The sequence below is a fragment of the Budorcas taxicolor genome, chromosome 18, assembly GCF_023091745.1.
Source record: "Budorcas taxicolor isolate Tak-1 chromosome 18, Takin1.1, whole genome shotgun sequence".
NCBI classification, from domain to species: domain Eukaryota; kingdom Metazoa; phylum Chordata; class Mammalia; order Artiodactyla; family Bovidae; genus Budorcas; species Budorcas taxicolor.
The window spans coordinates 54,505,621-54,530,599 of NC_068927.1; the positions used below are offsets into that span (position 1 = coordinate 54,505,621).

Sequence of the window (24,979 nt, forward strand, 5' to 3'; positions counted from 1 at the left end):
CCCCAGACCTTCCTAATCTTTTCCTGGGTTTTCGAGAAGCCCCCTTGCAAGACCAAATCCTGGAGCCTCAAACCCGCCCAGATACCCACAAGCTCCGCCATGGAACTCTTATTCTAGCTCATTTCTTCGAGCTCTTGTTTATTCTATCTATACCAACCCTCAGGGCTCTTAGCTCCACCCCGCCCCGCACCCCGTGGGGGGAGCTAAAGTTCTATTCCCTCCCTCAGAGCTTTTGGCACCGCCCCCTGAGCATCCCAGGGCCAGAGCCCTAGACCCAGCCAACCGATAGGATTGGCTCCACCCTTGAAGTTTAAAGGCCCCGACCCTGTCTGTTAGTCCCGCCCTCACCTTTCCTTCCACTTTCCTATTGGCCAGCCCAGGCCCTTAGCTCCTCCCCCACAGGCTTCATCTCCCACCTTATTATCCAGTCCGGGTTTTGACAAAGGCCCAGTTGTGATGCTTGGACGGCCGGCGGTGTCAGTCGGAGCTGGCTCCGAAGTTGTGGGGAGAGAAAAGGGAAGAAAACCTAACAATGGATTTAAAGAATACTGGACCGCCTTCTCCAAGTCCCCATTGAGAGTCAGCCCCTAGAAATGACCCAGACCATGCTCTATAGTTGGGGGCCAGATATATAGCGACATATGTATGCCAGCCAGCCAGTGCGTGCTCAGTCGTGTCAGATTCTCTGCGACCCCATGGACTGTAGTCCCCACTAGTTTCCTCTGTCCATGGAATTTTCCAGGCAAGAATACTGGAGTAAGTTGCCATTTCCTTCTCCAAGGGATCTTCCTGACCCGGGGATCGAACCCTGGTCCCTTGTGCCTTCTGCATTGGCAGTCTGATTCTTTACCAACTGCCCCACCTGGGAAGTGACCATAAATCAGAAGATATTTGCTTCTGGACACAGGCAGGCCTTGAAGCTCACGGCTTTGGAACCAAATTCACCTGGGTTTGAGTCCTGACTCCACCAGGGTCTGATTGTGACTCTGAGCCTCAGTTTCCATATCTGGAAACAGCGAGGAAGGGGAGAGTGGAGGTTATATATCGAACCGACTTCTTTTATTCATTAAAAAATGTTTACTGAGTGCCTATCATATGCCAAGCTCTGTTCTAAGTGCCTGACTTAAGCAAGTCAGCCCCCAGAATTTGCCCTCATGGACCCTGCAGTTTGCGGAGGAGGTTAAACCACAATACACAAAACAAATAAAGAGTGTTAATAATAGCTAACATTTACCGAACACTTCCTATGTGCCAAGCACTCAGTTATCTTCACTACAAGCCCTATTTTCATTACCATTTGGTACATGAAGAAACAGGCACAGAGCTTGTAAGATCATTTCAGCTCTTGGCATTAGAGAGATAAGACAGAGTGATATTGTCAAGGATGGGAGGCTGAGGCTAATTTAGAGAGTGTGGCCAGACAAAGTCTTTCTGAGAAAGTGACATTTGAGCTGAGATGTTAATGACAAGCAGGAAGCAATCACACAGGGGCAGGGGGAAGGGGGGTGACTTTCCAGGCAGCAGGAACATGAAGTACCAAGGTCCCGAGGTAGGCATGAGTTTGGCAACAAGAAGGCTGTTGATGATGGAATTGTGGAGAGCTTCCATGTGAAGAGGAGAGCAGGAGATAGATGGCATCAGGAGATAATGGGAGCACCAAATCTTGTAGGACCTCGAAGGCTGTGGCAGATGTTGCCGATTTGTCACTGTATTCTCCACGAGCCCCAGGGAGGCCACATTGGTAAATCACACAGGAGGACAGTGCCTGGCACACAGTAGGCACACGTAAAGGGCAGCAACCCCTGTTCATGTCCCAGTGAACAACTACTATGTGAGGTCAATAGGGATTTACTTCCCTAAGACTCCATGCTCCAAATGCAGAGGGCCTGGGTTCGATCCCTGGTCAGGGGACTAGGTCCCACATGCTGCAACTAAGACCCGACACAGCCAAATAAAAATAAATTTTAAAAGATCAATAATACGTTCCAAGTGATGACCAAAATTGACGTGGGCCATTATCATTCTATGATCACAGCTAATTTTCTTACTGAAGAAACAAAGCAGGAACTCAGATTTCTTGCCTTCCTAACTCCCATTCTCCCAGCCTCACCTCTCTGAGCTCTGATTCTAGGAAAGGGGAAATCAGACTCCTACATACAGAACGATATGCAATGGGCTGAAATGTGCAATGTGCTAAGGGCTGTTACTGGAGTGTCCCCAGAGGATGGAGGGAGCTCAAGGGACTTCAAATCCTGCAGTTGGGGAAGGGGAGGGGAGCAAGGGTGTGAATGAAAGAACCACAGGCAGAGGAGTTTAGGCTGCTGAGCTGTTGAGGGTGGGGTGGGGCAGTAAGGATGACATACCAAGATGTCAGGATTTCCCTGGTGGTCCAATGGTTAAGACTCTGAACTTCCACTGCAGGGCACATGGGTTTGCTCCTTGGTCGGGGAACTAAGATCCCATATGCCTTGCAGTTTAGGCGGGAAAAAAGCCTCTGTTGAAGGTCTGTTATGAGGATCAAGTGAGATACATGCATGTAAAATGCCCAATCTGGTGCTTATTAATAAATATGGCACCTATTATTATTATTTGTTAATTAGTAGTAGTAGTTCTGTGGTGCTGGAGAAGACTCTTGAGAATCCCTTGGACAGCAAAGAGATCAAAGCGGTTGATATCAAAGGAAATCAACCCTGAATATTCATTGGAAGGACTGATGCTGAAGCTCCAACACTTTGGCTACCTGATGGGAAGATCTGATTCATTGGAAAAGACTTTGATGCTGGGAAAGATGGAAGGCAGGAGGAGAAGGGGGAGACAGAGGATGAGATGGTTGGATGGCATTACTGACGAATGAACATGAGTCTGAGCAAACTCTGGGTTACGGTGAAGGACAGAGAAGCCTGGCGTGCTGCAGTCCGTGGGGTCGCAGAGTGGGCCACGACTGAGCAACTCAACAACAGTAGTAGTAGCAGTACTTCTATTTCTGATTTGGGACTGTGGTTTTTTTTTCTCTCTCTCTCGGCGTCTTTTTTTTCTCTGTCTTTCCAACTCTTTCTGTCTTCCTGTTTCTCTTTCTGTCTTCCTGTTTCTCTTTCTACCTCTCCTTCTGTTTGTTTAGGTCTATGTCTGGGTGGCGAGCTCCGTGAAGGCAGGGCAAGAGCTATCTTGGCCATCGGGGTCCCCAGCATTGTCAAGCCCAGGGCCTGATATATAACAAGTACCCAATGAAGGAACCTCTTTATGCTGGTAAAGTAGTTAAGACTCTGAGCTTCAGGTTTGACCCCTAGTCACGGAATAAAGATCCCACATGCTTCACACCATGGCCAAAAAAATGAAAAAACAAGTACCCAATAAAGAAAACCGAACCCAGCTCTGTGCCGAACCAGTGTTGGGGGATGCTGAGGACCCAGCAGTGACTGAGACAGCCCCAGCCCTACTTTCTCAGAGCTCAGGATCCAGGAGAGGAAATCATTATTTGTTGAATGAATGAGCTAATTTTGATGTGAGCTTGGAAGACTGGACTGAAATTGGGTGGAGGTATTTGAGGCAGAGAAAACTGCTGGGACTGAGGTAAGAGGGGGTAGGAAAGAGTCTGACGAGTTGGGAAGTGATGGAGAGAGGGCTGGAGAGCTCAGCAAAGGCCTGGAAGGCTGTGGAGAGGAACCTGAGCTTTCTTCTCTTGAGGGCACTGGGGAGCCATGGCAAGTTCTGAGCAGGGGAGGGACCACGGCAGGTTTGTGCTTTAGCAGGACCACTCTTACAGCCTGGCTGCCCTGGGGAGGTCGAGGCGGGGGGTGATGGATGGAAGGAAGAAGGACATGACTGGGGCAGCAGAACGGGGAACCAGAAGCGAACTGGATCAGAGTAGGGGCTGGGGGGGAGAGGGAGGAAGAGCCAGATTCTAAAAACCAGGACAGGAAATTCCCTCCGCGCTTTCACTGCCGAGAGCCCAGGTTCAATCCCTGGTCGGAAAAATAAGATCCCAGAAGCCCCGCGCGGCCAGAATAAAATAAGTAAATAAATAAATAAATAACCAGGAGGAAAATGTCTCGGTCAGCCTGCTTTCCGTGATGCCAGAAAATGGGCTTGACGGCTCACGCACCACCACCAGGGGGCAGCCGGGACTTCAGGTTTGCATATCCCAGCGGCTTCTCCCCCGGGGCGGGGGGAAAACTGCACCTAGATACCGAGGTGTGGAGAGGTTGAAGTTGTCTTCCGGGCCCCAGCTGAGAGTCCCTCTGCTTTCCTGCTCCACCCCCCAACACACACACCGATCCTGGCCTCTTGGTTCCCTGGAGCCCCTACCCCACCAGCAAGGGATTATGTCAACACAGTCCGGCTGATTCTGTCCAGGACAATATTTGCCCTTAGGATCTGGGAAAGTTGCTATGGAGACTGGGGACGTGCTGCGGGGCGGGGGACAAGGGAGGAGGAGAGGCAGAGCCAGAGGGAGCACCCTCCCTCCTGGAAGAGGGTGAGGGGAGCCAGGCTTCATCTTTGCCTCACCTCTGCCTGATCGAGCCTTGGGGAGTTGATCCATCCCCACTTATCTGCGTTTTCCAAGTCTTTTCCCCCCACCCTCTGCGCTCTCTCTGGACGTCTCTTCGTCTCTGTCCCTGATTCTCTCTCTGGATGCCTCTGCTCTCATCTCTCCGAGTCTCTCTCTCTGTCCTCTTGCTTTCTCTCTTTGGGTCTCCATCTCTATATCTCTCCATGTCTTTGTGTCTGTCTAGGTATTTGTCCTGTCTCTATGTCTCCATCTCTCTGGGTCTTTGTCGCTCTCCAGGGACCCGTGCTTTTGGTGTTGGCCTCTCTAGGCCCTCATCTCTGGAGCTCTGTCTCTGGGTCCCTGTCTGTCTCTGGGTCCTCTGTCCACCCTTCTCTCTCCGTGTGCCCTATCTCTGGAGCCCTGTCTCTGGGTCCCTGTCTTTCTCTGGGTCCCTGTCTGTCTCTGGGTCCTCTGTCCACCCTTCTCTCTCCGTGTGCCCTATCTCTGGAGCCCTGTCTCTGGGTCCCTGTCTTTCTCTGGGTCCCTGTCTGTCTCTGGGTCCTCTGCCCACCCTTCTCTCTCCGTGTGCCCCATCTCTGGAGCTCTGTCTCTGGGTCCCTGTCTGTCTCTGGGTCCTCTGCCCACCTTTCTCTCTCCGTGTACCCCCATCTCTGGAGCCCTGTCTGCTTGTGCCTCACCAGATCCTGTGTCACTCCTAGGTCCCTCTCTGAATCTCTGTCTCTCCTTCTCTCTAAAGATCTCTCTATTTTCAGCTGCGTCTTTCTCAGTCTCAGTCTGTCTCTGACATTCTGAATCTCTTTCTGTTTGTGCATGTGTGTGTGTGTGTGCACGCATGTGTGTGTCTCTCTCTGAGGCCTTGTCTCTCCGCAGTCCTGAATCTCAGGGGGCCATCTCAGCCTCCCATTTCTGGCCTCAGTCCCTATGGGGCCCCCCTCTCCCCATCTCTCTCTGCCTCATTTCTCTTGCACCATCTGCCGGCACTCCAGGCCCCCGCCTGCTCCCTGCAGGCTCTTCTTAGCTGGGCAGCCCCATGGGGGGAGGCACAGCCCCCCCGCAAATTCCTCCCCACCATGGCATCCTGAGGTGTGTGGGGGGGCACACTGCCTGGTCATGGCTAGGGTGGAGGGAACAACAGCCTGGAGACCTGGGACCAGGGGACATGGAGAAAGGGAAACAGACAGACACCCTGAGAGGCGATGGGAAAAGAGGCATGAGAAAGGAGAAAGCTTCAAGACAGGCAAGAAGAAACTGAGCTGGAGGATGGAGTGAGCAAGAGAAATGAGGAGGGGGCAGAAGGAAATCCAGAGGGAAAAGAAGAGAAAAGACAGCCCAGCCAACAAGGGAGGAAGATGGAAAAACTGCACGCAGGCTTGGAGGAAAGGAGAAAGAAGAGATTCTCGGATCAAAGGGACTGAAGGGGGCATGGAGAGAGAAGAAGGGCAAGGGGAGAGGGCATGGCTCCTTCTCTACCTGCAGCTTCCAAAGCCCTCAGCGTGGAGACTGGAGAGGGCCCGTGTGGCTACCCCTGAGGCCCTGTTGCCTCCTCCCCAGGCCCTGGGAGAATGTAAAAGCCCCCAGGAGGGCTGAGATGAGCAGGGGGCCAGTCGGGGACCCAGACACCCCTCCTCCTGTCCTCCATGCCCAGCCTGTACCCAGTGCTCTATTCTGCCCAGAGGGACTGATGAGGGAGGGGCCAGCCCGCTCATCCCCAGGCTCCTGTCCGGGTTGTCTCTCCTCAGGGCCCATCTTTACAAACTGTATCTCTTCTTTCTCTCTCCCTTTCTTGGTCCGTTTTGTCTTCCTTGATTTTTTCTCTCTGTCTCTCTCTTTTTGTATATTTCTCTCTACTTGTCTGTCTCTCTTGATTCTTTCTCTCTCTTTCTCCTGGTCTCCCTCATCTCTGCCTCTTCCTGCCTCTTCCTGTCTCTGCTCTTTCTTGGTGCTTGGTTTTTTTTCCTGTCTTCCTCACCACCTCAGTTCCTCTCCCCTGCCTCCCCTTCCCACCCCCAGTCTCTCTCCTCCCACTTTCCAGCCTCTCCCCACCTTCCCATCCGGAGCAAGTGACCCCAGACCCTCTTAGGACCAAGGAGAGGCTCCCTCCCAACCCCAGCCTCTTCCCGAGGTGCCCGGCATCCTCAGACTCCTCTGCTCTCCACTCCATGAACCGAGCCTTTCCCAGGACCCAGAGGGCGCCAGGAATGTGGGGCAGAGAGCAGGAGGCCAGCTGGAGGTCAGGAAGCCAGGAGCCCCCATGTCACTCCCCCTCCCCGAGACTGGTTTCCTTCCAGCCTTTAGTGCTGGATCTCATGCCACTCCTTACTCTCTGCCCCTCCTGGGGCCTCTGGGCCTCAGTTTCTCCTCTGCAAAATGGGCAGGCTCACCTCTGCCCCATTTATCTTCCAGCTCCCCAGGGACTGTGTGCTCATGAATGCTACTAGTATGATTAATGTGCAGGAATTGGTGGTTTGCATTCAAGGGGGAAGTGAGTGCTGAGAGCCGGGATTCAGTTTCTAAGCCAAATATTTTCCATATTTTAGGGCAAAGGAAGAGACTGGAAGTGGAGACTCTGAGGAGGTGTGTGATTCAGTGGTGACTGTGACCGGGAGACCATGTGCAGCTGTGGGTTCCTGCATGGTGGTAGGAGGATAGTGTGCAATCCTGTGCACAACTGTGTGACTGCGGGTGGCTGTATACAACTTGTGAGTGCAAGTGAGGCTATGATGGAGTTGTGAGTGCAAGTGAGGCTGGATGGTTTTATCCGCAGCCAGGAAAGTTTGATAAGGTCGGGTTCCTATCTGTGATTTGAAAACGCTTTGAGCTGGGAGAGTGGGAAGTCCAGGAGTCACTTCGAGCTACATGCCCTCCTCTCCAAGGTGGTCACCAGGTTCCCTCGAGTCTCAAAGACAAAGAGGCTGTGATGGACAAACTGAGCCCCATACTGTGATGGACAGTATGTCTTAGCACTGGGCGTGAGTGAGGATGACAGTGTAACATCCAGAGCTCATGGGAGTGTGTGCCTTAGTGACACTTGGGGAACATGTGTTGTTGGAACGTGACTGAGGACTCTTGGTAATTATGTGAAGTGTGTGAGACGTTGTGTGAGCATGTTAATGAGTGGAATTCTGTAACATTGTATATATAACTTTCAGACTGTCATTAAAGGATCGTATGACAATCGCCTATAACTGTTGGCCTTTATGTCATCAACAGCCTCTGCTCTAGGCTCCAAATTGTGCTGAGTGACACTGGGGCCCCAGTGGTGACAGATGCCTTCCCTGTCCTCTTGGGGGCACTCAGGCCAGTGGGGGCAGACAGACAGTATCTGTGACATGAGTTAATGATGGCGTGAACACATGTGCGGTGGACAAGCATCGTGGGAACTGTAGCAAGCTGTGATTGTGTTGCTGTGTGAGTGCAGGAGTCTATGCCCAGAGTGCGTGGCTGTGTGTCACTGTGGACGACTGTCAACCTGTAGGGGAGAACCTGTGGTTCACGGGGTGTGACGCTGGATTGGGGGACTATGAATGAATATGAAGAACACGTTCGATGAGGCGCAGTATTTAAGACTCTGTGCCTCTCGGCAGCTCAGTGTATGGGATCGTGTGTGACATGGCCCCGCGTATGGTGGCTGGGTGGGACAGGTGGGACAACGTGAGAGGCTGTGTGTGCTGGGAGAGGGGGTCCTCGGGATGCTCACTCTGTGACTCTGCTCCCCCACGTGACCCTGCATGGCTGTGATACTCACAGATGACTGGCCCCCTGCGCCAGGTCTCTGCCCCAGCTCCCGGCTCCTGTTCCTTGGCCCGGCCTGGCCCCGCCCCCTACCCCTACCCCAGGCTGTCACCTCCTGCGGAGCCCAGGCGAGGCCGGCGGAAGAAGCAAGTGCTTGAGAGGAGAGCTGGGAACAGGTGAGGGCTCCCCCATCTCAGCCATTCCCCTGCCCCTGTCCCCTCACGTCTCCAGATCCCTCTTGCTCTGTGCCTTAGTCTCAGCTTCTCTGTGCCCACGGTCTATGTCCTTCTATCTATTTCTCAGTATCTCTGTCTCCACATCGCAAATCCCTGTTTAGCCGCAAGTTTTATATCTCCGTCTCTTTCCCCCATTCTCTGTGTCTCTCCATGTTTCTACCTCCTCTCTGTCTCCGAGCCCACATTTTTGTCTCTGTCTTCCTCTCCCTTTTGGTCCCTGATCTCTGGCCGTGTCTCATTCTGTCTGTCTCTGTGTCTCTCCATTTCTATGTTTGTCTCAAGCATTTCTGACTCGTGTGTTTCTGGGGCTCCAACCGACATCCTCCTGTTTCCTCCTTTCCCTGCATGGGGCCAGATGTGGGGTGTTGGGGGTAGACTGGTTTCCAAGCATCTGGGCCCCTCATCTTCCTAGTCCCTAAGGGGAGCCATTGTCCCATTAACTCTGGGTTTTACCCGCAGCCAGGAAAGTCTGAGAAGGTTGGGTTCCCATCCGTGATTTGAAAACCCTTTGAGCTGGGAGAGTGGGAAGTCCAAGAGTCACTTCGAGCTACATGCCCTCCTCTCCAAGGTGGTCACCAGGTTCCCTCGAGTCTCTAGGTCTAGACTGCGGGTGACCCTGGAGTTTCCCTTCCAGCGCAGCTCTAAGGCAACCGCACCCTCCGCAAACACCCCCCTTCCATCACCGCTGCCCCAGCAACAGCCGGGGGCCGGCCGGGGAATCAGGTGTTGGAGATCGGTCTCCGCCCACTCCTCAAGGCTCACCCCCCCTACCTGGCCCCAGATCATCCCTCGAAGTTGTGGGGGGCGCTGTCTCCGGGGTACCTGATTCCCTGAGAGGAGGGCGCTGGCGCTGGGAGAGGAGGCAGAGGCTCCTGATTCTTCCTCGGACCCCCAGACCCGGCTGCCCTCGCGTGACCGGACCCTTCGTTCCCCATGCCCTGCTGCCTACATGATGCCCACCTGTCCACCCTGGTGGCTGCTGCTTCTGCTCTCGCTGTGGGAGCCGCTGCTCCGGAGTGCGGAGGTGAGAACCAGAGGAGCCAAGGATCTCAAGGCTTGGAGGGATGTTAGGGCCGGTTTTAAGTCGTATCCCACCGGGAAGAATGTTTCAAGGCTCCCCACCACCCCAGATTCAAATTTTGATGGTTGTTTCTAGTCCTTCATCTTCCCCCACCCCCCACTCCCCTCAGATCCTCCTGATAATTTCCAGCCACCTCCGTCTCATTTTCCTGAAGGTTTTTAGTTCCCCACAGCAACTCCCCTGGTGGTTTCTAGGCACCCCTCAAGACTTAAAAGAGGTTTCTAAGCCACCCAAGATGCCTGAGCAAAACAGGACAGCCGCTTCAAGTCCCTCCAGGGTGTCTCTGGCCCTCAGGGATCTTGCTGCCTGGGAGCTGGGGTCGGGGCGCGGGCCGAAGTTTTGGGGGTGTGTGGTCCTTTCTTTTCTCTTTTTGTAGGCAGGCTCTGAGGGGCAGACAGCGGGAGAGCTATATCAGCGCTGGGAGCGGTACCGCAGGGAGTGCCAGGAGACACTGGAGGCCTCGGAGCCCCCAGCAGGTGTGACAGGGGTGGAGGACTAGGGGCAAGGGAAGGGCTGGGGCTGAGAGGGATGGGCTTGAGGCCGGCTTGGGACTGACACGCCGCCGAGGCCTGAAAGAGAAGTCTGGGGGTCTGGGGTAAAAGTGGGCCACGAGGGAGAAGCCAGAGATGAAGCTTGAAAGGGGAGGTGTCTTGGGCGGGGCTTACACTCGGTGGGTGGGACCTAAAGTGGACGGTGAAGGGGGCAGGGTTTCGGGTGGAGTCTAGTAAGGCCCTTGCAGACTGGGAAGCATTTGTTGCGGGAACTTGCTTGGTGGGAGGGACCCAGAGCAAGGCTCGAAAGACGGGCGGGGCCTCGGGCCTGGTGGGAGGAGCTACGAAGGAGCTCCACTCCAGGGACGCGACCACTCCAGGTGGGCGGGGCTTGTGCGGGGCTTGTGTGTGCGGGGCTTGTGTGTGCGGGGCTTGTGTGTGCGGGGCTTGTGTGTGCGGGGCAGAGACTGCTTGGGCTCGAGTTATCCCAGGTCTGTCCTAACTCTGGCCCCCACGCCCACCCCAGGCCTCGCCTGTAACGGGTCCTTCGATATGTACGTCTGCTGGGACTACACTGCACCCAACGCCACTGCCCGTGCGTCCTGCCCTTGGTATCTGCCCTGGCACGGCCAAGGTGAGCTGCCGGGTGGACCCCAGGCCCACCTCTGACGCAAAGATCTCCCTCCTAACCCTGGTCCCACTCCCCGCAGCTCCCCTGGTCCTCTTGGGCTGGGTGTCTCTCCACATAACGTCCCTTCTCTGTCTCTGTATCTCTCCGACGGCCACCAGGTTATTTTTTTTTCCTTTTCATGGGTCTGTCTCTGCACATCTTGGTCTTCCTTGCCTAACTAGCAGTGTGACCTGGGGTTGTTGTTCAGCTGCTCAGTTGTGTCCGACTCTTTGTGACCCCATGGACCGCAGCATGCCAGGCGCACCTATCCTTCACTGTCTCCCAGAGTTTGTTCACACTCATGTCCATTGAGTCAGTGAGGCCATCCAATGATCTCATCCTCTGTGGTCCCCTTCTCCTCCTGCCTTCAATCCTTCCCAGCATCAGAGTCTTTTCCAGTGAAATTTCTTTATGCCTCAACCCCTCATTTGTGAATTGATGTTTATGACAATACCAAGTTCATAGGCTTGTTATAAATATTAAATTATTAGATGTAAAATGCTATATTATGGTTTATCATCATCATCACTGGATATCTCTCTCTGCCTTTGTCTCAGTTTGTCTTTCTGTCTCCATCTCTGTCTGTGTGCCTCTGATTCCCTCCCTTGTTTCCCCTCAGTGGCTAAAGGCTTTGTCCTCCGCCAATGTGGCAGTGATGGCCAATGGGGACCTTGGAGAGACCATTCTCAGTGTGAAAACCCAGAGAAAAATGGGGTTTTTCAGGTAAGAAGAGGAGAGATTAAAGGGTATGATTTCCAGGCAGCAGTAGAACAGCTCAGACAGAGCCTGAAACCCCTTGTACCATTCAGGACTCTGGGTTCCAAGTGATAGAAATTCAACTCCTTTCTTGAAGGAGAAAGAAAAATATATTAGCTTTTGTGATTGAAAATTATAAGGCTACAGCTTCAGGTACAGCTGGATCTAGGTGCTAAAATGATGTAGTTGGGAATCTCTCTCACCATATTGTACTTCTGTTTTTCTGTATGATGGTGTCCTCTTTTGTGTGTGTGTGTGGGGCGGGGTGGTGGAAAAGGTGGCCCCCATCAGTACCAGGCTCACATTCCACCTGCAAGCAATGCTATAGGCAGACTGAGCTTTTTGCTCAATAGCTCCAACTTAATGTCCCAGGACTGATCGTTATTGGCCTGATTTGAGTAGCATACCTGCCCTTGAGTAGTCACTCTGTGTGTGTGTGTGTGTGTGCGCACACGCGCGTGTGGTGTTAGATAGCATGCTTTGATTCGTTGGTCACATGCCCAGCCCTGGGGTTGAGGGGTAGAATGCCCCACTCAACAAAAGGTTGATAGATCCCCCCAAAAAATTGGGGTGCAAATATGAACAAAGAGCAGCTCCTTTATGGCCCGAGGGCAGGAGTTGAGCTCTATTTCTTTTTAAAATTTATTCATTAATTTTTGGCTGCACCAGGTCTTCATTGCTTTGTGCAGGCTTTCTCTAGTTGTGGTGAGCGGGGTCTAGTTGCGGCATGCAGGCTTTTCGGTCTGGGCTCAGCCGTTGTGGCTTGCGGGAGCTGAGCTCTATTTCTGTATCCTCTTCCCCCACCTCCACCCCCAGGACCAAAGGCTGACCTTGGAACGGCTGCAGGTTGTATACACTGTGGGCTATTCCCTGTCTCTTGCCACACTGCTGTTCGCCTTGCTCATCTTGAGTACCTTCAGGTGGGAACCCCCAATCCTGAACAGAAGCAGCAGAGACTGGGCTTCAGTTTTCCCAGAAAGATGGGGGTAGTCAGGCTCCACCAGCAACAAGTATCCAATGGTGGATCTGTGGGGAGGGCTGGGACGTAATTTAAGGGACTCTGTGTGGCCAAGGACAGGCCCCCAGACTGCCTCCCAAACCCCCCAGGCGGCTGCACTGCACTCGCAACTACATCCACATCAACCTGTTCACGTCTTTCATGCTGCGGGCAGCTGCCATCCTCACCCGAGACCGTCTGCTTCCCCCCCCTGGCCCCTACCCTGGGGATCAGGTCCTTACCCTGTGGAACCAGGTGAGCAACATCCTTCTCTTTCTCAAATTGAGATTCTGCCTCCTCTGGCAGGGCCAGAGGATTCCCATTCCCGGCTTCCCTTGTGGCTCAGAACGTAAAGAATCTGCCTGCGATGCAGGAGACCTGGGTTCGATCCCTGGGTTGGGAAGATCCCCTGGAGAAGGGAAAGGCCACCCACTCCAATATTCTGGCCTGGAGAATTCCATGGACTGTATAGTCTATGGGGCCACAAAGAGTCAGACATGACTGAGCAATTTTCACCCTATCAACCGGGCTTCCCTGGTGGTTCAATGGTGAAGAACCTGTCTACTAATGCAGGAGACATGGGTTTGATCCCTGGGTCGGGAATATCCCCTGGAGAAGGAAATGGCAACCCACTGCACTTCTCTTCCCTGGGAAATCCCATGGACAGACAGAAGGGACTAGTGGGCTACAGTCGACGCGCAAGGAAACAACAAAAAGAACAATAATGTTATCCATTGTTAATCTCTCCAGACCCTTCTGACACAACTAGAGAGGGACCCTCCCTACTCAGCCTCCCCCATCATTGAACTCTCTCATCCCGCTATCTCCTCTACTGGAACATTTCCATTCCTTTCTCTCGGTATCTCACCCGTCATTGGAGTTTTGCACCAATAAGAGAGGCCCCTGCTAGAGGCGAGACAGAAGTTGGCAGGCTGGGAGAAACTAACTGATGGGGTGATTTGGCAGATACCAATTTGTTCCAGGGAGACAAGGTGGGAGAGACTAGGGGCGGGTGGGGAGAGAACCTGTCTGGCAGCAAGTTGGGCCGCACCAATTGTTGAAAGTGAAGTGGGTGGGAGAGTCCATGTGCTGGTGGGTGATGAGAAAAACGTTTTGAAAGGTGGAGTAGTTGAATTCTTAGGAGATGGGGTAGGAGAGTCCATATTCAGGGGAATCTGGGGGGAACTCATGAAATTCTCCAGGCCGGAATACTGGAGTGGGTAACCGATCTCTTCTCCAGCGGATCTTCCCAATCCAGGAATCGAACCAGGGCCTCCTGCATTGCAGGCGGATTCCTTACCAGCTGAGCTTCCAGGGAACATAGATAGTGATGTCGCTCAGTCGTGTCCCACTCTTTGCGACCCCATGGACAGTAGCCATCCAGACTCCTCCGTCCATGGGATTTTCCAGGCAAGACTACTGGAGTGGGTTGCCATTTCCTTCTCCAGGGAAGATACCAATCGTTAAAGAGGTTAGAGTAGCAGAGTTCATGTACGGAAAGAGAACAGAGCGAGTGAGGAAAGGATAGCTTTATCATCCTTCGGTGATACAGAATGGGAAGAGAATATTTGATGACAAGAGATGGGCTTGGAGGGGACCCTGACTGCCCCCTCCCCCTGTCTGGTCACCCCCTAGGCCCTAGCTGCCTGTCGCACGGCCCAGATCGTGACCCAGTACTGCGTGGGTGCCAACTACACGTGGCTGCTGGTGGAAGGCATCTACCTGCACAGTCTCCTCGTGCTCGTGGGAGACTCCGAGGAGGGCCACTTCCGCTGCTACATGCTTCTCGGCTGGGGTGAGCCCCGACCCTGCCCCCTGCCCTGCCCAGCGCGCTTCCCCTCCCGCAAACTACCCAGCTGGTCTGCCTGAGGGGGTCTCCTCCCCTCTCTAGGATTCTCTGCCTCCCCTTCCCGGCGGGGGAATTCCGCGGGTCTTGGGCCTGGCAGGGCCCGTGCGCGCTCTGACAGCTGCGGCGGGGTGGGGGGCGGGGGTTGGGGTCTGCACAGGGGCCCCCACGCTTTTCGTCATTCCTTGGGTGATCGTCAGGTACCTGTTCGAGAACACGCAGTGAGTCGCGGGGTCTGGGGCGGGCGGGGCTTTGAGGGATGTGGGCGGTCCTTGGAGGGACGTGGGCGGGGTGAGACGGAATCGTGGGGAGGTTCTAATTGCTTCTAGGAGCCTGGGAGGGTGTCTAAAGGAACCAGTCGCTTAGGAAGATGGGTTCCAGGACTACTGCAAGGGGCGGGATGAGGGCTGGGCCTAAATAGTAGCAGTGGGTGTGGCCTTAAAGAAGGTGGGGAAGTTAAGTGCTCAATTCTGTGAGTCTAGGGTATTCTAGTCTATCTCAGCTCTACGCCCCCTCCTCCAGGTGCTGGGAGCGGAACGATATCAAAGCCATTTGGTGGATCATACGAACCCCTATTCTCCTAACAATCTTGGTATGGCCGGTCCCATCTCCTCCAGGCTGGTCTCAAGAATTTCCCATCCTGGGAAGCCAAGGTGGCGGGGAACTGGCTCAGTCTCTCTCTCTCCCCTACCCCCCCACCCCCCGCAGATTAATTTTCTCATCTTTGTCCGCATCCTTGGCATCCTCGTGTCAAAGCTGAGGACGCGACAGATGCGCTGCCCGGACTACCGACTGAGGTGGGGACGCAGGGGAGGGTGACTGGGGGCAAGGTGGGGGACTCAGGCCCCCGGCACCACTGCCACCCTCTACCCGCAGGCTGGCTCGCTCCACGCTGACGCTGGTGCCCCTGCTGGGCGTCCACGAGGTGGTGTTTGCTCCCGTGACTGAAGAACAGGCCCGGGGTGCCCTGCGCTTGGCCAAGCTTGGCTTTGAAATCTTCCTCAGTTCTTTCCAGGTACCTAAGTGAGTTGCAAGAGCTATACCCTTTGAGTTCGGGTCCTCCTACTCAGAGAGGAACAAGGGTTAGAGTCATCCTCTGGTGCAGCCGCAGAATGGGCTGCGAAGATGGGATTTTTTTTCATTCATTCTATACTTCCGTCCTGACTGGGGAAGCAGGGAGAAGGCAGCAGACCCGGCAGCTGCAGCAGTACTGCCTCCTGGTTAAGATCGAGGGCTTTGAGATCAGCCAGGGCTGGGACCAAATCTGGGTCCTCACTTCCCAGGTCTGTGACCTTCACCTCAGGGCCAGGGAAAAGGCGAAGCATATGAAGTGCCTAACATGCCAAATGGAAGGAGATGTCCACTGATATTTAAGGTCAACCCTGCCCGTGCTTGTCCCACCCTAGCCTCCATCCTGCTTTACCTTGTTGGGCCTCAGTTTTCTCATCTCTAAAGTGGGGACAATACTAGTTTCACTTTATAAGGCTGTTCATTTATCAATTCAGCAAAAATGTATTGAACACTTACTATATACCAAGCACTTTTCCAGGCTTACTATGGGGATATGGCCAACCCAATGGTCCCTCTCCTTTAGTGGGAGAGACAGATGCTAAAGATGCTATATAAGTAAAACACACAGAATGTCAGATGATGAGATGTGCCTAAAGGAGGGAGGGATGAGAAGGCAAGAAAATAGAGATGACAAAGAATGGGATAATGGACAGGGGTCAGGGAAGGCCTTGCTGAAAAGACACTAGAGCAGATACCCAAAGAAGATGAGGGAATGAGCCAGGAAGATATTAGGGGAAATGTTCCAGGAAGAGAAATGCCAAGTGCAAGATCCCTGAGGTGGGAGAAAGTACCGATCACGACGGCACTCTCGCGGCCAGCAGGCCTGAAGCAGGGGGTGGGTGGGTAGGACAGAGGCGACATACCTGGGTAGATCCTTGGGCCTAGAGACGACCTTTTGCTTTTCCGCTGAGTCAGTTAGGAGCCATGGGAACACAGGAACGTGATCAGAGCTGGATTTTAATGGGATTGTGGAAAGTGATAATAAGATAAGCGATATCTTACTGCATGCTTAGTCGTGTCCGACTTTGCCAGGCTCCTCTGTCCTTGGAATTCTCCAGGCAAGAATACTGGAGTGGGTTGCCATTCCCTTCTCAAGGGGATCTTCCCGACCCAGGGATTGAACCTGGGTCTCCTGCATTGCAGGTGGATTCTTTACCATCTGAGCCACTAGGGAAGCCCTTGTCTTGCATTAATGTATCAATTACTTTATTAATTATAAATACATTTTATATGTATCTAAATTTCTAAATTATTATAAATATAAAAATAATTTCAAAATTAATTTTTTGGATGTGCCTATTAAAGTTTATTATTATGAAATTTCTTGGCATTACAGTGGTTAGGACTCAGCACTTTCACTGTCAAGGGCCCAGGTTCGATCCCTGGTCTGGGAACTAGGATCCTGCAAGCCCCGCAGCACGGCCAAATAAATAAATCCAATATGTCATGTAGTAAGTTATGATAAGATTTAGAAAAAGGTTTAACTATGTCCATGCACTAGAGCTTCTTAATAATACCTTAAATCTCAGCTGCTAAGTCACTCAGTCATGTCCGAGTCTGTGCGACCCCATAGACGGCAGCCCACCAGGCTCCCCCGTCCCTGGGATTCTCCAGGCAAGAACACTGGAGTGCTGTATTATTGTTCCATTTTCCAGATGAAGAAACTGAGGCACAGAGGGGTTAAGCAGCTTGCCTAAGTGGGGAAGTGGGAAGCCGTGATCACATCCAAGCAGTCAGCCTCTGGGGTTACATGTTCTTAATCTCCAGTCCTGATGGCTCTGCAAATTGGGGAGGGCAAGCGGAGGGGGAAAGTCAGGAGCCAGGGAAAGGGTGACTGCAATAACCTAGGACCGTTGTGGCGACGGGCGAGGTGGTTTGGGCCTGTAAAGGGTCAGAGCTCATTGAGGGGTGTTTATAACCCTGCCCCTGCTCCCAGTTTAACCCCCGCTCCCCCCACGGCAGGGCTTCCTGGTCAGCGTCCTCTACTGCTTCATCAACAAGGAGGTAGGGAGAGCCGCGGCCCGCCGCCCGCGCCCTCTGCCGGCCGCGCAGGGAATGGCGCGCGCGCCGCCGCCTCTGAGCGCCGTCCGGTTTCAGGTGCAGTCGGAGATCCGCCGGGGTTGGCACCGCTGCCGCCTGCGCCACAGCCTCGGCGAGGAGCCACGCCAGCGCCCCGAGCCCACCCTCCGGACCCTGCCTTCCGGCTCCGGCTCGGGCCAGGTCGCTGCCGGCAGCGCTCTGTGCTCGAGGACCCTCCCAGGTCCTGGGGGTGAGGCCAACGACGTCTTAGAAAGTTACTGCTAGGCAGCGGGATTCTTGAGTCCACGCAGCATGTATTTATTGAGCGCCTGCTGTGTACCAGGCTTGGCTTGGAGGCCGCTGGGCAAATGGTGCGGGTTTGGGGCTGGGGGCGGGGAAGGAAACAGAAAAGCCCCTGTTCTCCTAGAGATTACAACTGAGTGGGGGAAACAGGAGGTGAGGCCAAACCAAATTAGACTATGTACACTGTGGAATGGCTTAGGAAGAAAGGTTAGAAGGGGACCTAGTGTGGTCAGGGCTCTCTGATGAAACGACTTTGAAGTCATGCCCAAAAGAGGTGAAGGAGGCAGCTTTACAAAGAATTGGCAGGCGAGGTTTTAAGGCAGAAAGAAGTACACCTGCGAAGGCCCTGGAGCAAGAAGGAGCTTGGCTGTGTCAGGAAAAGAGAGGTGACCTAGGAGACTGGAGCGGGATAAGTCAGAGCCCACAAATGGGGAGAGAGAACCAGGTGGGGTCAGAAGAGTGGGCATTTTATTCCAAGTTCATGGAAGATTCTTTGGAGTGTCTCCTAGTGGAATGGGCTAAGGTGTTAACAGACCGCTCCATCTGCCCTGTGGGGTGATGGATTATTAGGGACTATTGGGGCAGCTGGGAGCCCAGTCAAGAGTCTGATAATGGTTGGAGGTGATGTTAGCAGGACTGGGGTGGCAGCCACATAGGGTGTGAAATGGTTGGATTCTAGAGCTAGTTTAAAGATAGAACTGAGAGGATTTGCTGAAGGAGAGACTTCAGGGGTGACTTCTCAGTTTGGGATGGAGAGAGGAAAGAGGGAGGGAGATGGGGTTTGAGGTGGGGAGTACCAGGAGTGCTCTCTGGACTTGTTAAGCTGGAAATAAAGGTCTGGAGCTCACAGGAAAGGTTAGAGATAGAAATGTGAGTGGGCACTGGGGTCCAGAGAGAATTCTGAGTGTGGAAAGAAGCAATTTCATGGCAGGCATCAGAGCTGAAATCTACAATGGGAGGCCAGACCCACTGCCACCTGGAGACATACCCACCCTTTTCGGTGGCCCCTGGGAACTATGAGATTTAGGAGGGAAGCCAGCAGCCTCAATGTGGCCGGGCCACCTATATATATACACACCCAAGACTCTCACTCCTAAATCGCTCCCCACCACAGACACACACTTAGATTCAGTTAGCACCTGGGTGTTGTTGATTCGCTTCCTTGGGGTCCCCAGCTCTCTGGACAGATATGGCTCACAGCTGCTGAATTCAATGTGCTTTGAAGCATGCGGCCCTCCTGGGCCCCTCTTGTGGGTTCTGGGAAGGTGAGGGCCTGAGAGCTGTGTCTTTGTAAATAAAGCATGAGAAAACAGTTGTTTTCGGGGTGGGGAAATCTTGGCCAGGCCATAAAGGAGATGACAGTAGGGAGGGCAGGCTGTGTGGCCAGGTGCCGGTGGTGGCCTTGTGCCCTCTGGAGAGCAGCGCTGCCTAACTTCCAAGAGATTCAAGAGTCGCTAAGAGATCATGGACACCATGCCACCACCATTCTCTATGCCTAAGAGAAGCCCCAACTGGGAATGTTCCTGCGATCTGCTATTCAAACTATTTGTAGTGTGTACGATTAAAATTGTGCCCGTGATGATCGTTTTTTTTTTTTTTAAATTAATGAACTTGTGACTGTGCTGGGTCTTCGTTGCTGCACACAGGCTTTTAGTTGCGACAACTGCGGGCTACTATCTAGTTGCAGTGTGTGGTGTCCTCATGGCAGTGCTTTCGCTTGCTGCGAAGCTTGGGCTCTAGGCACACAGGCTTCTCAGCAGCGGAGGGCTTCAGTAGTTTCAGAATCTTCCCAGAGCAGGGATCGAACCCATGTTAGATTCAGACACAATGCAAGTGTCCCCTGCATTGGCAGGCAGACTCTTAACCACTGGACCCATCAGGGAAGTCCACAGACCCAACATTTTCTGAAAGCCGCTTCTCTAGGAAGATGGTGGAGGAATACTAATGCCGCAGGAACCAGCCTGGTTCAAATCTTAGATTGGCTATTTAGCTGTGTGACTTGAGGAAAATTCCTAACCTCTCTGTGCCTCAGGTTCACTTCAGGAAAATAGAAATGATCACACCGACATCCTAGGATGGCCTGAAGTTCCTAAGAGGCTCTCACCAGTGCACAGAACACACTTGGCCGGTTTGCCTACTGCTTTTCCTGCAACCTGTTGTCACTTTCATTCACTTGAACTGGAAGAGGGGATTAGAAACTATTTGGGCAGATGGTTGGATAGAGATGATTGATACAGGCAGGGTCATCAGTTCTAGCCCTAGGCTAGAATCTTTGCTGTCAGCCTGGCAAAGCAGGGAAAGGACCTGCTACTTCCTGGGGAAGACAGGAGGGATGTGTGTCCGGGACTCCAACCCGGGACTGTGACCCCAGGGCTTGTGCTATCCCAGGTTCTGATCAATCACCAAATCCAGGGGGAAGGTTTCTGCAGCAGCACTGTCCCCACCCCCCCACCCCACCCGGGCTTTACAAGTTAGGATATCATGGCTCCATCCTGCCCCTCTCCCAGTCACAGGGTCTGGCTCCCTAGGTTTGAATTCGGCTCCATTGTTTCCTGAGTGATCCTGGGCAAGTCGCTTACCCTCTCTGGGCCTCCGCTGTCTCATGGATAAAATAGGATGGCTCTGGTATCTATCCCTCAGATGGGTGTTTCCATTAGACATGGACATGTGCCCTTATAACCTCACAGCCACCGCCCTGCCTGTGTCAGGCCTTCTTCTACTGCAGGGTCCTCAGCTCTGTTGCTGATGGGCTCTTGGGATAACTCAGGCTGTGCCTTCCAGAGCTCAGTGTGTCAGACATCTCCTTGGATCCTGACCTCATGCCTGGGAACTGCACCAGCCTGGCACTTGGCCCTCTCTGGAGAATACAGAGAGAGATGCAGAGACAGAACTCAGAGAGAGATGCGGGTAGGAGGAGCATAATGGATATGCTTCAGAGAAAGACTAAAGGGATTTCCCTTAATCCACCCACAATAAGCCAGGACCACCTTTCCCACCTCCACCTCTCTACATGTGTCAAATTTCTCTCAGGGCTCATGAAGCTGTGATCTGAGGGCAGCAGAGTTCAGGAGTTAAGCCACTGGCTCAGGAACAACAGGGCTTTGAATCACAGCATCACCACTTTCGGGCTGGATTCCCCTGGGGAGGCACCATCACCACTCTTTGCCTCAGTCCCTGCCCCTGGAATTGGAGGTGATGGATCACAGTGCCTGCTCAGAGGTGTACAGACGTAGGAGCAGACAGAGCCTAGGGCGTGGCGCTCGCACAGCTCAGCAGGTGTCAGCGACAAATGCCGTCAGTATTGAGTACTAACTGCTCTAACCTCTGCAACCCACTCCAGTGTTCTTGCCTAGAGAATCCCAGGGACAGGGGAGCCTGGTGGGCTGCCGTCTATGGGGTTGCACAGAGTCGGACACAACTGAAGCGACTTAGCAGCAGTAGCAGCTGCTCAGTGAGGGCAGATTGGGGGCTTTTCTGGGCCCTGCTGTGTCCCCAGCATGGCAACACAGGGCTGGGCACAGACTGTTTGAACAAATGGGAGAAAAAAAAAAAAAAGTGAAAAAAATTTTGAGTGAGAGTGACTTACTGAGAGGTGGGGAGGAGGAGGAGAAAGCAATGAGAAGGTAGAAAGAAGTTAAAACACAAAAGACCACAAGAGCTCTCTCTGCCCAAGATGGGAAAATTAAGGCCTGGAAGGGGCAGAGACTGGGCCTCTTCACCTGTTCAGAGAGGCCTGAGCCCATGCTTGGCCCCACACCCTGCCACCCCTCTCTGGGGTCTGTTCCGCTCTCTAGGCCCTGGGAACAGGCAGAGGCTGCTAGAAAAAACGCACAGTTTTATTATTTCAAGTACAGAGGGCAGGTCTTCGCAAAACCAGGGGGAAAGTTCTGACAGCAGGGAGGAGGCCCTACTTGCCAGCGATGAGCGGGTTCCTCAGGACCACGATGACAGAGTCCCCGCGCAGGAACATCTTGGAGATGTAGCGGTCCTTGTTGACTGGCTTGGACTTCTTCTTGCCCTTGCCGCTCTTGGGGACCTCCGTCCACATTTCCTTCACATTCTCCAGCACCATGTTGCAGTGCCTGGTGGGGACGGGGAGGCAGCAGGATTGAGTGAGGGGTGTGTCCTGACCCTTCCTCTGGGCGGCACTGCCTCTGGGAAGAGGGAGAGCCAGGGCTCCGAGGCTCGGGCAAAGGACTTCACCTTCTGTGCCTCAGTTTCCTCTTCTCTAAAATGGAGACATTCATGGTGCCTGCCTCCTATGGCTGTTGTGAAAATTAAGTGAATCAACACACTATTCTTCTTATGGGCATGTGTGATGACAGTGTGGAATAGCTCGGTCAACAAACGTTTACAATGATTAGAGCAATGAAAAAAAAAACCAGGTAAGAGCCCTGTCTTCATGGGCTCTGCAGGCGAGTGAAGGGAGAACACGAAGCAGGTAAACAAAGACACCTGTAATATATTGTCAGGTGGCAGTAAGTGCTATGAAGAAAAACGAAAGCAAGGTAAAGGGATAGGGGGCTTCCCAGGTGGCTCTAGCGGTAAAGAACTTGCCTGCTAATGCAGGAGACATAAGAGATGCAAATTCGATCCCTGGGTCGGGAGGATCCCTTGGAGGAGAGCATGGCAACCCATTCCAGTAGTCTTGTCTGGAGAATCCCATAGACAGAGAAGCCTGGTGGGCCACAGTCCATAGGGTTGCACAGATTCAGACACAACCAAAGTGACTTAGCCCTCATGCACACACACAAAGGGATAGAAGGATACAGGGAACTATGACTGAGTGAAAGAAAGAAAAGAAAAAAGTTGGGGAAGCTCTGTATCTTGCTATATAGTAATCTACGGTGAGGAGAGCACTTCCCAAATGCTAACTAAAGGCTGCATATGTTTACTGAGCATTTATCATGTGTTAGGTACCGAGCCAAGTGCTTTTCATACATAGTATTACTGAAGCCTCATTACTGTTCTGAGGGATATTATTATGATGCATATTACACAGGTAAGGAAACTGAGGCCCGGACAGCATACCTCCCCAGACCCTGGTGCTCACCTGTCGAAGGCCTTCACGCGGCCCAGGAGCTTCTTGTTGTTACGGCAGTTGATGAGCACTTGAGTGTTGTTTTTTACTGACTGCGTGAGCACGGAGAGCGGCCCCGTGTTAAACTCCTCCTCCTCCCGCTTCTGCAGCTCCTCTGGGGTCATCTCACTCTTGGGCTTGTTGAGGAGACTCCTGAAAAGACAAGTATGGAACCCAGAAGTGAGCAGGCCCATAGCCTGGGTGCTCATGGCCTCTCCCTCGGTGTCTCCCCGACACATATCCCTCTCTTCGTACTCAGTCCTCTCTCTTGGTATCACCACTTGGATGCCTAATGGATATTTCCAATCCTCGCATGACCTAGACTGAACTCCAGACCCCCCCATAACCCCAACTTATACTATCCACAGCCTTCCTCATCTCTGTCAGTGGTGACTCCAACCCTCTGGTTCTTTGAGCCAAAGCCCTACTGTCAACTTGACTCTTTCTTCTCTCACATCCTACATTTAATCTGTCAGCAAATCCTGCCATCTGCCACTAAAACCTATCAGAATCTGAATTTCTTACCTTGGCTTAAACCTCCATCATCTCTTTCCTAGAGGTCTCCTTGCCTCCACCCACGCTCCCCAACAGTTTGCCCTCCACAGAGCAGTCTCAGGGGTGGTGTCAAGAATCATTTCACTCTTGAGTACCCTCTCAGTGTAAACAGTAAAGCCCAGCTTTTACCCTCACTCTGTTCCAGGCACAATGGCCTCTTCAGTGGTTCTTGAAGCTATCAGGCAAACCTTCTTGGGCCCCTCTATTCACTTTTCCCTCTGCCTAGGTACGTCCCCAGGTACCTTTGCAGTTTGCTTTCTCACTTTCTTCAGGTTTTTGCTCAAGTGTTGCCTCCTTCATGCGTTCTGTCTCTCACAAGTGACATTTCACGCTGTTTTACCCTGCTCTGTTATTTCTTTATTCAAAACCCTATCCCCTAACACATTCTAGAATTTACGGATTTATTACCAGCACGTTTCCTGCCTGCCTCTTCCCATCCCGTAAGATGTAGAAGAGGATTTTTTTTCCCTTGGGGAGAGTGGAGTAATTCAGTGATATAAGCTATGCGTCTAAAGCAGCCTAATACACAAACACTCAATAAATAACTGTTGAGTGAATACATAAGTAAAATCATCCCCATAACTCGTTATCCATACCAATGGCGGATGTGATCGAAAAGCCAAATGTCTCCAGCTAAGCCTCTTACCTTAAGACCGCTTTTCCTACAAGTCCGTACTCCTCATCTCCCAGGTTTTTAATTCGTAAAAACGCTTCCTCTTAAAATTCACTTCAATAAGATTGCTTATTTGGGAAAGCCCAGCCTGTTATCTGATAAAGCTGTCCCCGCTCCCGAAGTCAGGATCCTTCAAAGGCCCCACGTCCCCTCGCAACTCATCAGTAGAAAGATACGCCACTTTACCCCCAAATGTTTGCTTCCGCGCCCATTTCTGCCTACCCCCTTCAACCGGTAAGCGGCCAAACTTACACCCTCAATCCCACTGCCGCCACCCAAACCCAGCCCGGCCTCACATGATGATGACGGTGACCGCGTTTTCAAGCCACTACCGTCTCCTCCGTGGTGTGCCTCCCGAACAGAGAGCCAGAGGCGGGACTTCCTCTTCCTACGGCCCACTTCCGCGCGCGCCTGCGCAAACCAAACCAGCGAGTGGGGCGTGGCCCGTTGCTATAGCGATCTCCGCCCTCGGCGGAGGCTGCAGAGTAGAAGCGTTACTTAGTAAGTAGCTCCAGGCCACCATTCAAGACAGTACTGGGCAGATATTCACGACCATGGAGAGGAAAAGAAGGCGGGACTGATTCAAACCATTTTGTTGCAGAACCGCATAGGTTGAAGGAGGGGAATACTAGCCATTTCCAAATGCCCGCCCGCTCTGCCTTTGGGGGCGTGGCCTTCGCGAAGCCAATCCCCTCCTCGCTTCAGGGATGGGCACCTCCCCTTTCCTTCGGCAACTGTTGATTTACGTGTATATTGGTTTTTCTGGACCCGGGAGAGGGTCCATCCGGGAGCGGCGTGGATTTGCGCCCAGTAAGGCTAATGTTTTCGGTGATCAAACGCTTCTCATTGGCTTCCCCTCCTGCGCTGAGGCGGCGCCTACTTCTTACGCTCTCCCTTTTGGGTTGTGCAACCCGGGGGAACCAACCCCCAAAGCTCCCTGAAGACAAGGAGCCGCGTCC

At 53.0% G+C, this 24,979-nt stretch overlaps 2 protein-coding genes across 2 annotated transcripts; one reads left to right on the forward strand and one right to left on the reverse strand.

Moving 5' to 3' along the window:
* The first annotated feature begins 9,430 nt into the window (after nucleotides 1-9,430).
* GIPR (gastric inhibitory polypeptide receptor) lies at nucleotides 9,431-17,694 on the forward strand. Its single transcript, XM_052656545.1, has 12 exons — nucleotides 9,431-9,502; nucleotides 9,936-10,035; nucleotides 10,577-10,684; nucleotides 11,340-11,443; nucleotides 12,293-12,396; nucleotides 12,584-12,728; nucleotides 14,109-14,268; nucleotides 14,480-14,540; nucleotides 14,842-14,911; nucleotides 15,028-15,116; nucleotides 15,196-15,334; nucleotides 17,353-17,694. Exons 1-12 carry the CDS (start codon nucleotides 9,431-9,433, stop codon nucleotides 17,692-17,694), a joined length of 1,494 nt encoding a protein of 497 aa, XP_052512505.1.
* Nucleotides 17,695-21,530: 3,836 nt separating this feature from the next.
* SNRPD2 (small nuclear ribonucleoprotein D2 polypeptide) lies at nucleotides 21,531-24,441 on the reverse strand. The gene is made up of 3 exons (XM_052655711.1): nucleotides 24,317-24,441; nucleotides 22,766-22,945; nucleotides 21,531-21,794 (listed from the first exon to the last, which is right to left on the reverse strand). Coding segments are annotated over exons 1-3 (357 nt in total). The 5' UTR covers nucleotides 24,319-24,441; the 3' UTR covers nucleotides 21,531-21,619.
* Between the last annotated feature and the right edge of the window lie 538 nt (nucleotides 24,442-24,979).

What these genes read in the sequence shown, in the direction of transcription:
- SNRPD2 (XM_052655711.1), bottom strand. An exon ending in CGCGTGAAGGCCTTCGACAG is followed by an intron (nt 21,795 to 22,765) that starts GTGAGCACCAGG and finishes CGTCCCCACCAG; the next exon opens with GCACTGCAACATGGTGCTGG.
- GIPR (XM_052656545.1), top strand. Translation starts at nt 9,431, where the DNA reads ATGCCCACCTGTCCACCCTGGTGGCTGCTGCTTCTGCTCTCGCTGTGG. An exon ending in TGCCCGGACTACCGACTGAG is followed by an intron (nt 15,117 to 15,195) that starts GTGGGGACGCAG and finishes CTCTACCCGCAG; the next exon opens with GCTGGCTCGCTCCACGCTGA. An exon ending in TCTTCCTCAGTTCTTTCCAG is followed by an intron (nt 15,335 to 17,352) that starts GTACCTAAGTGA and finishes CCCCCACGGCAG; the next exon opens with GGCTTCCTGGTCAGCGTCCT.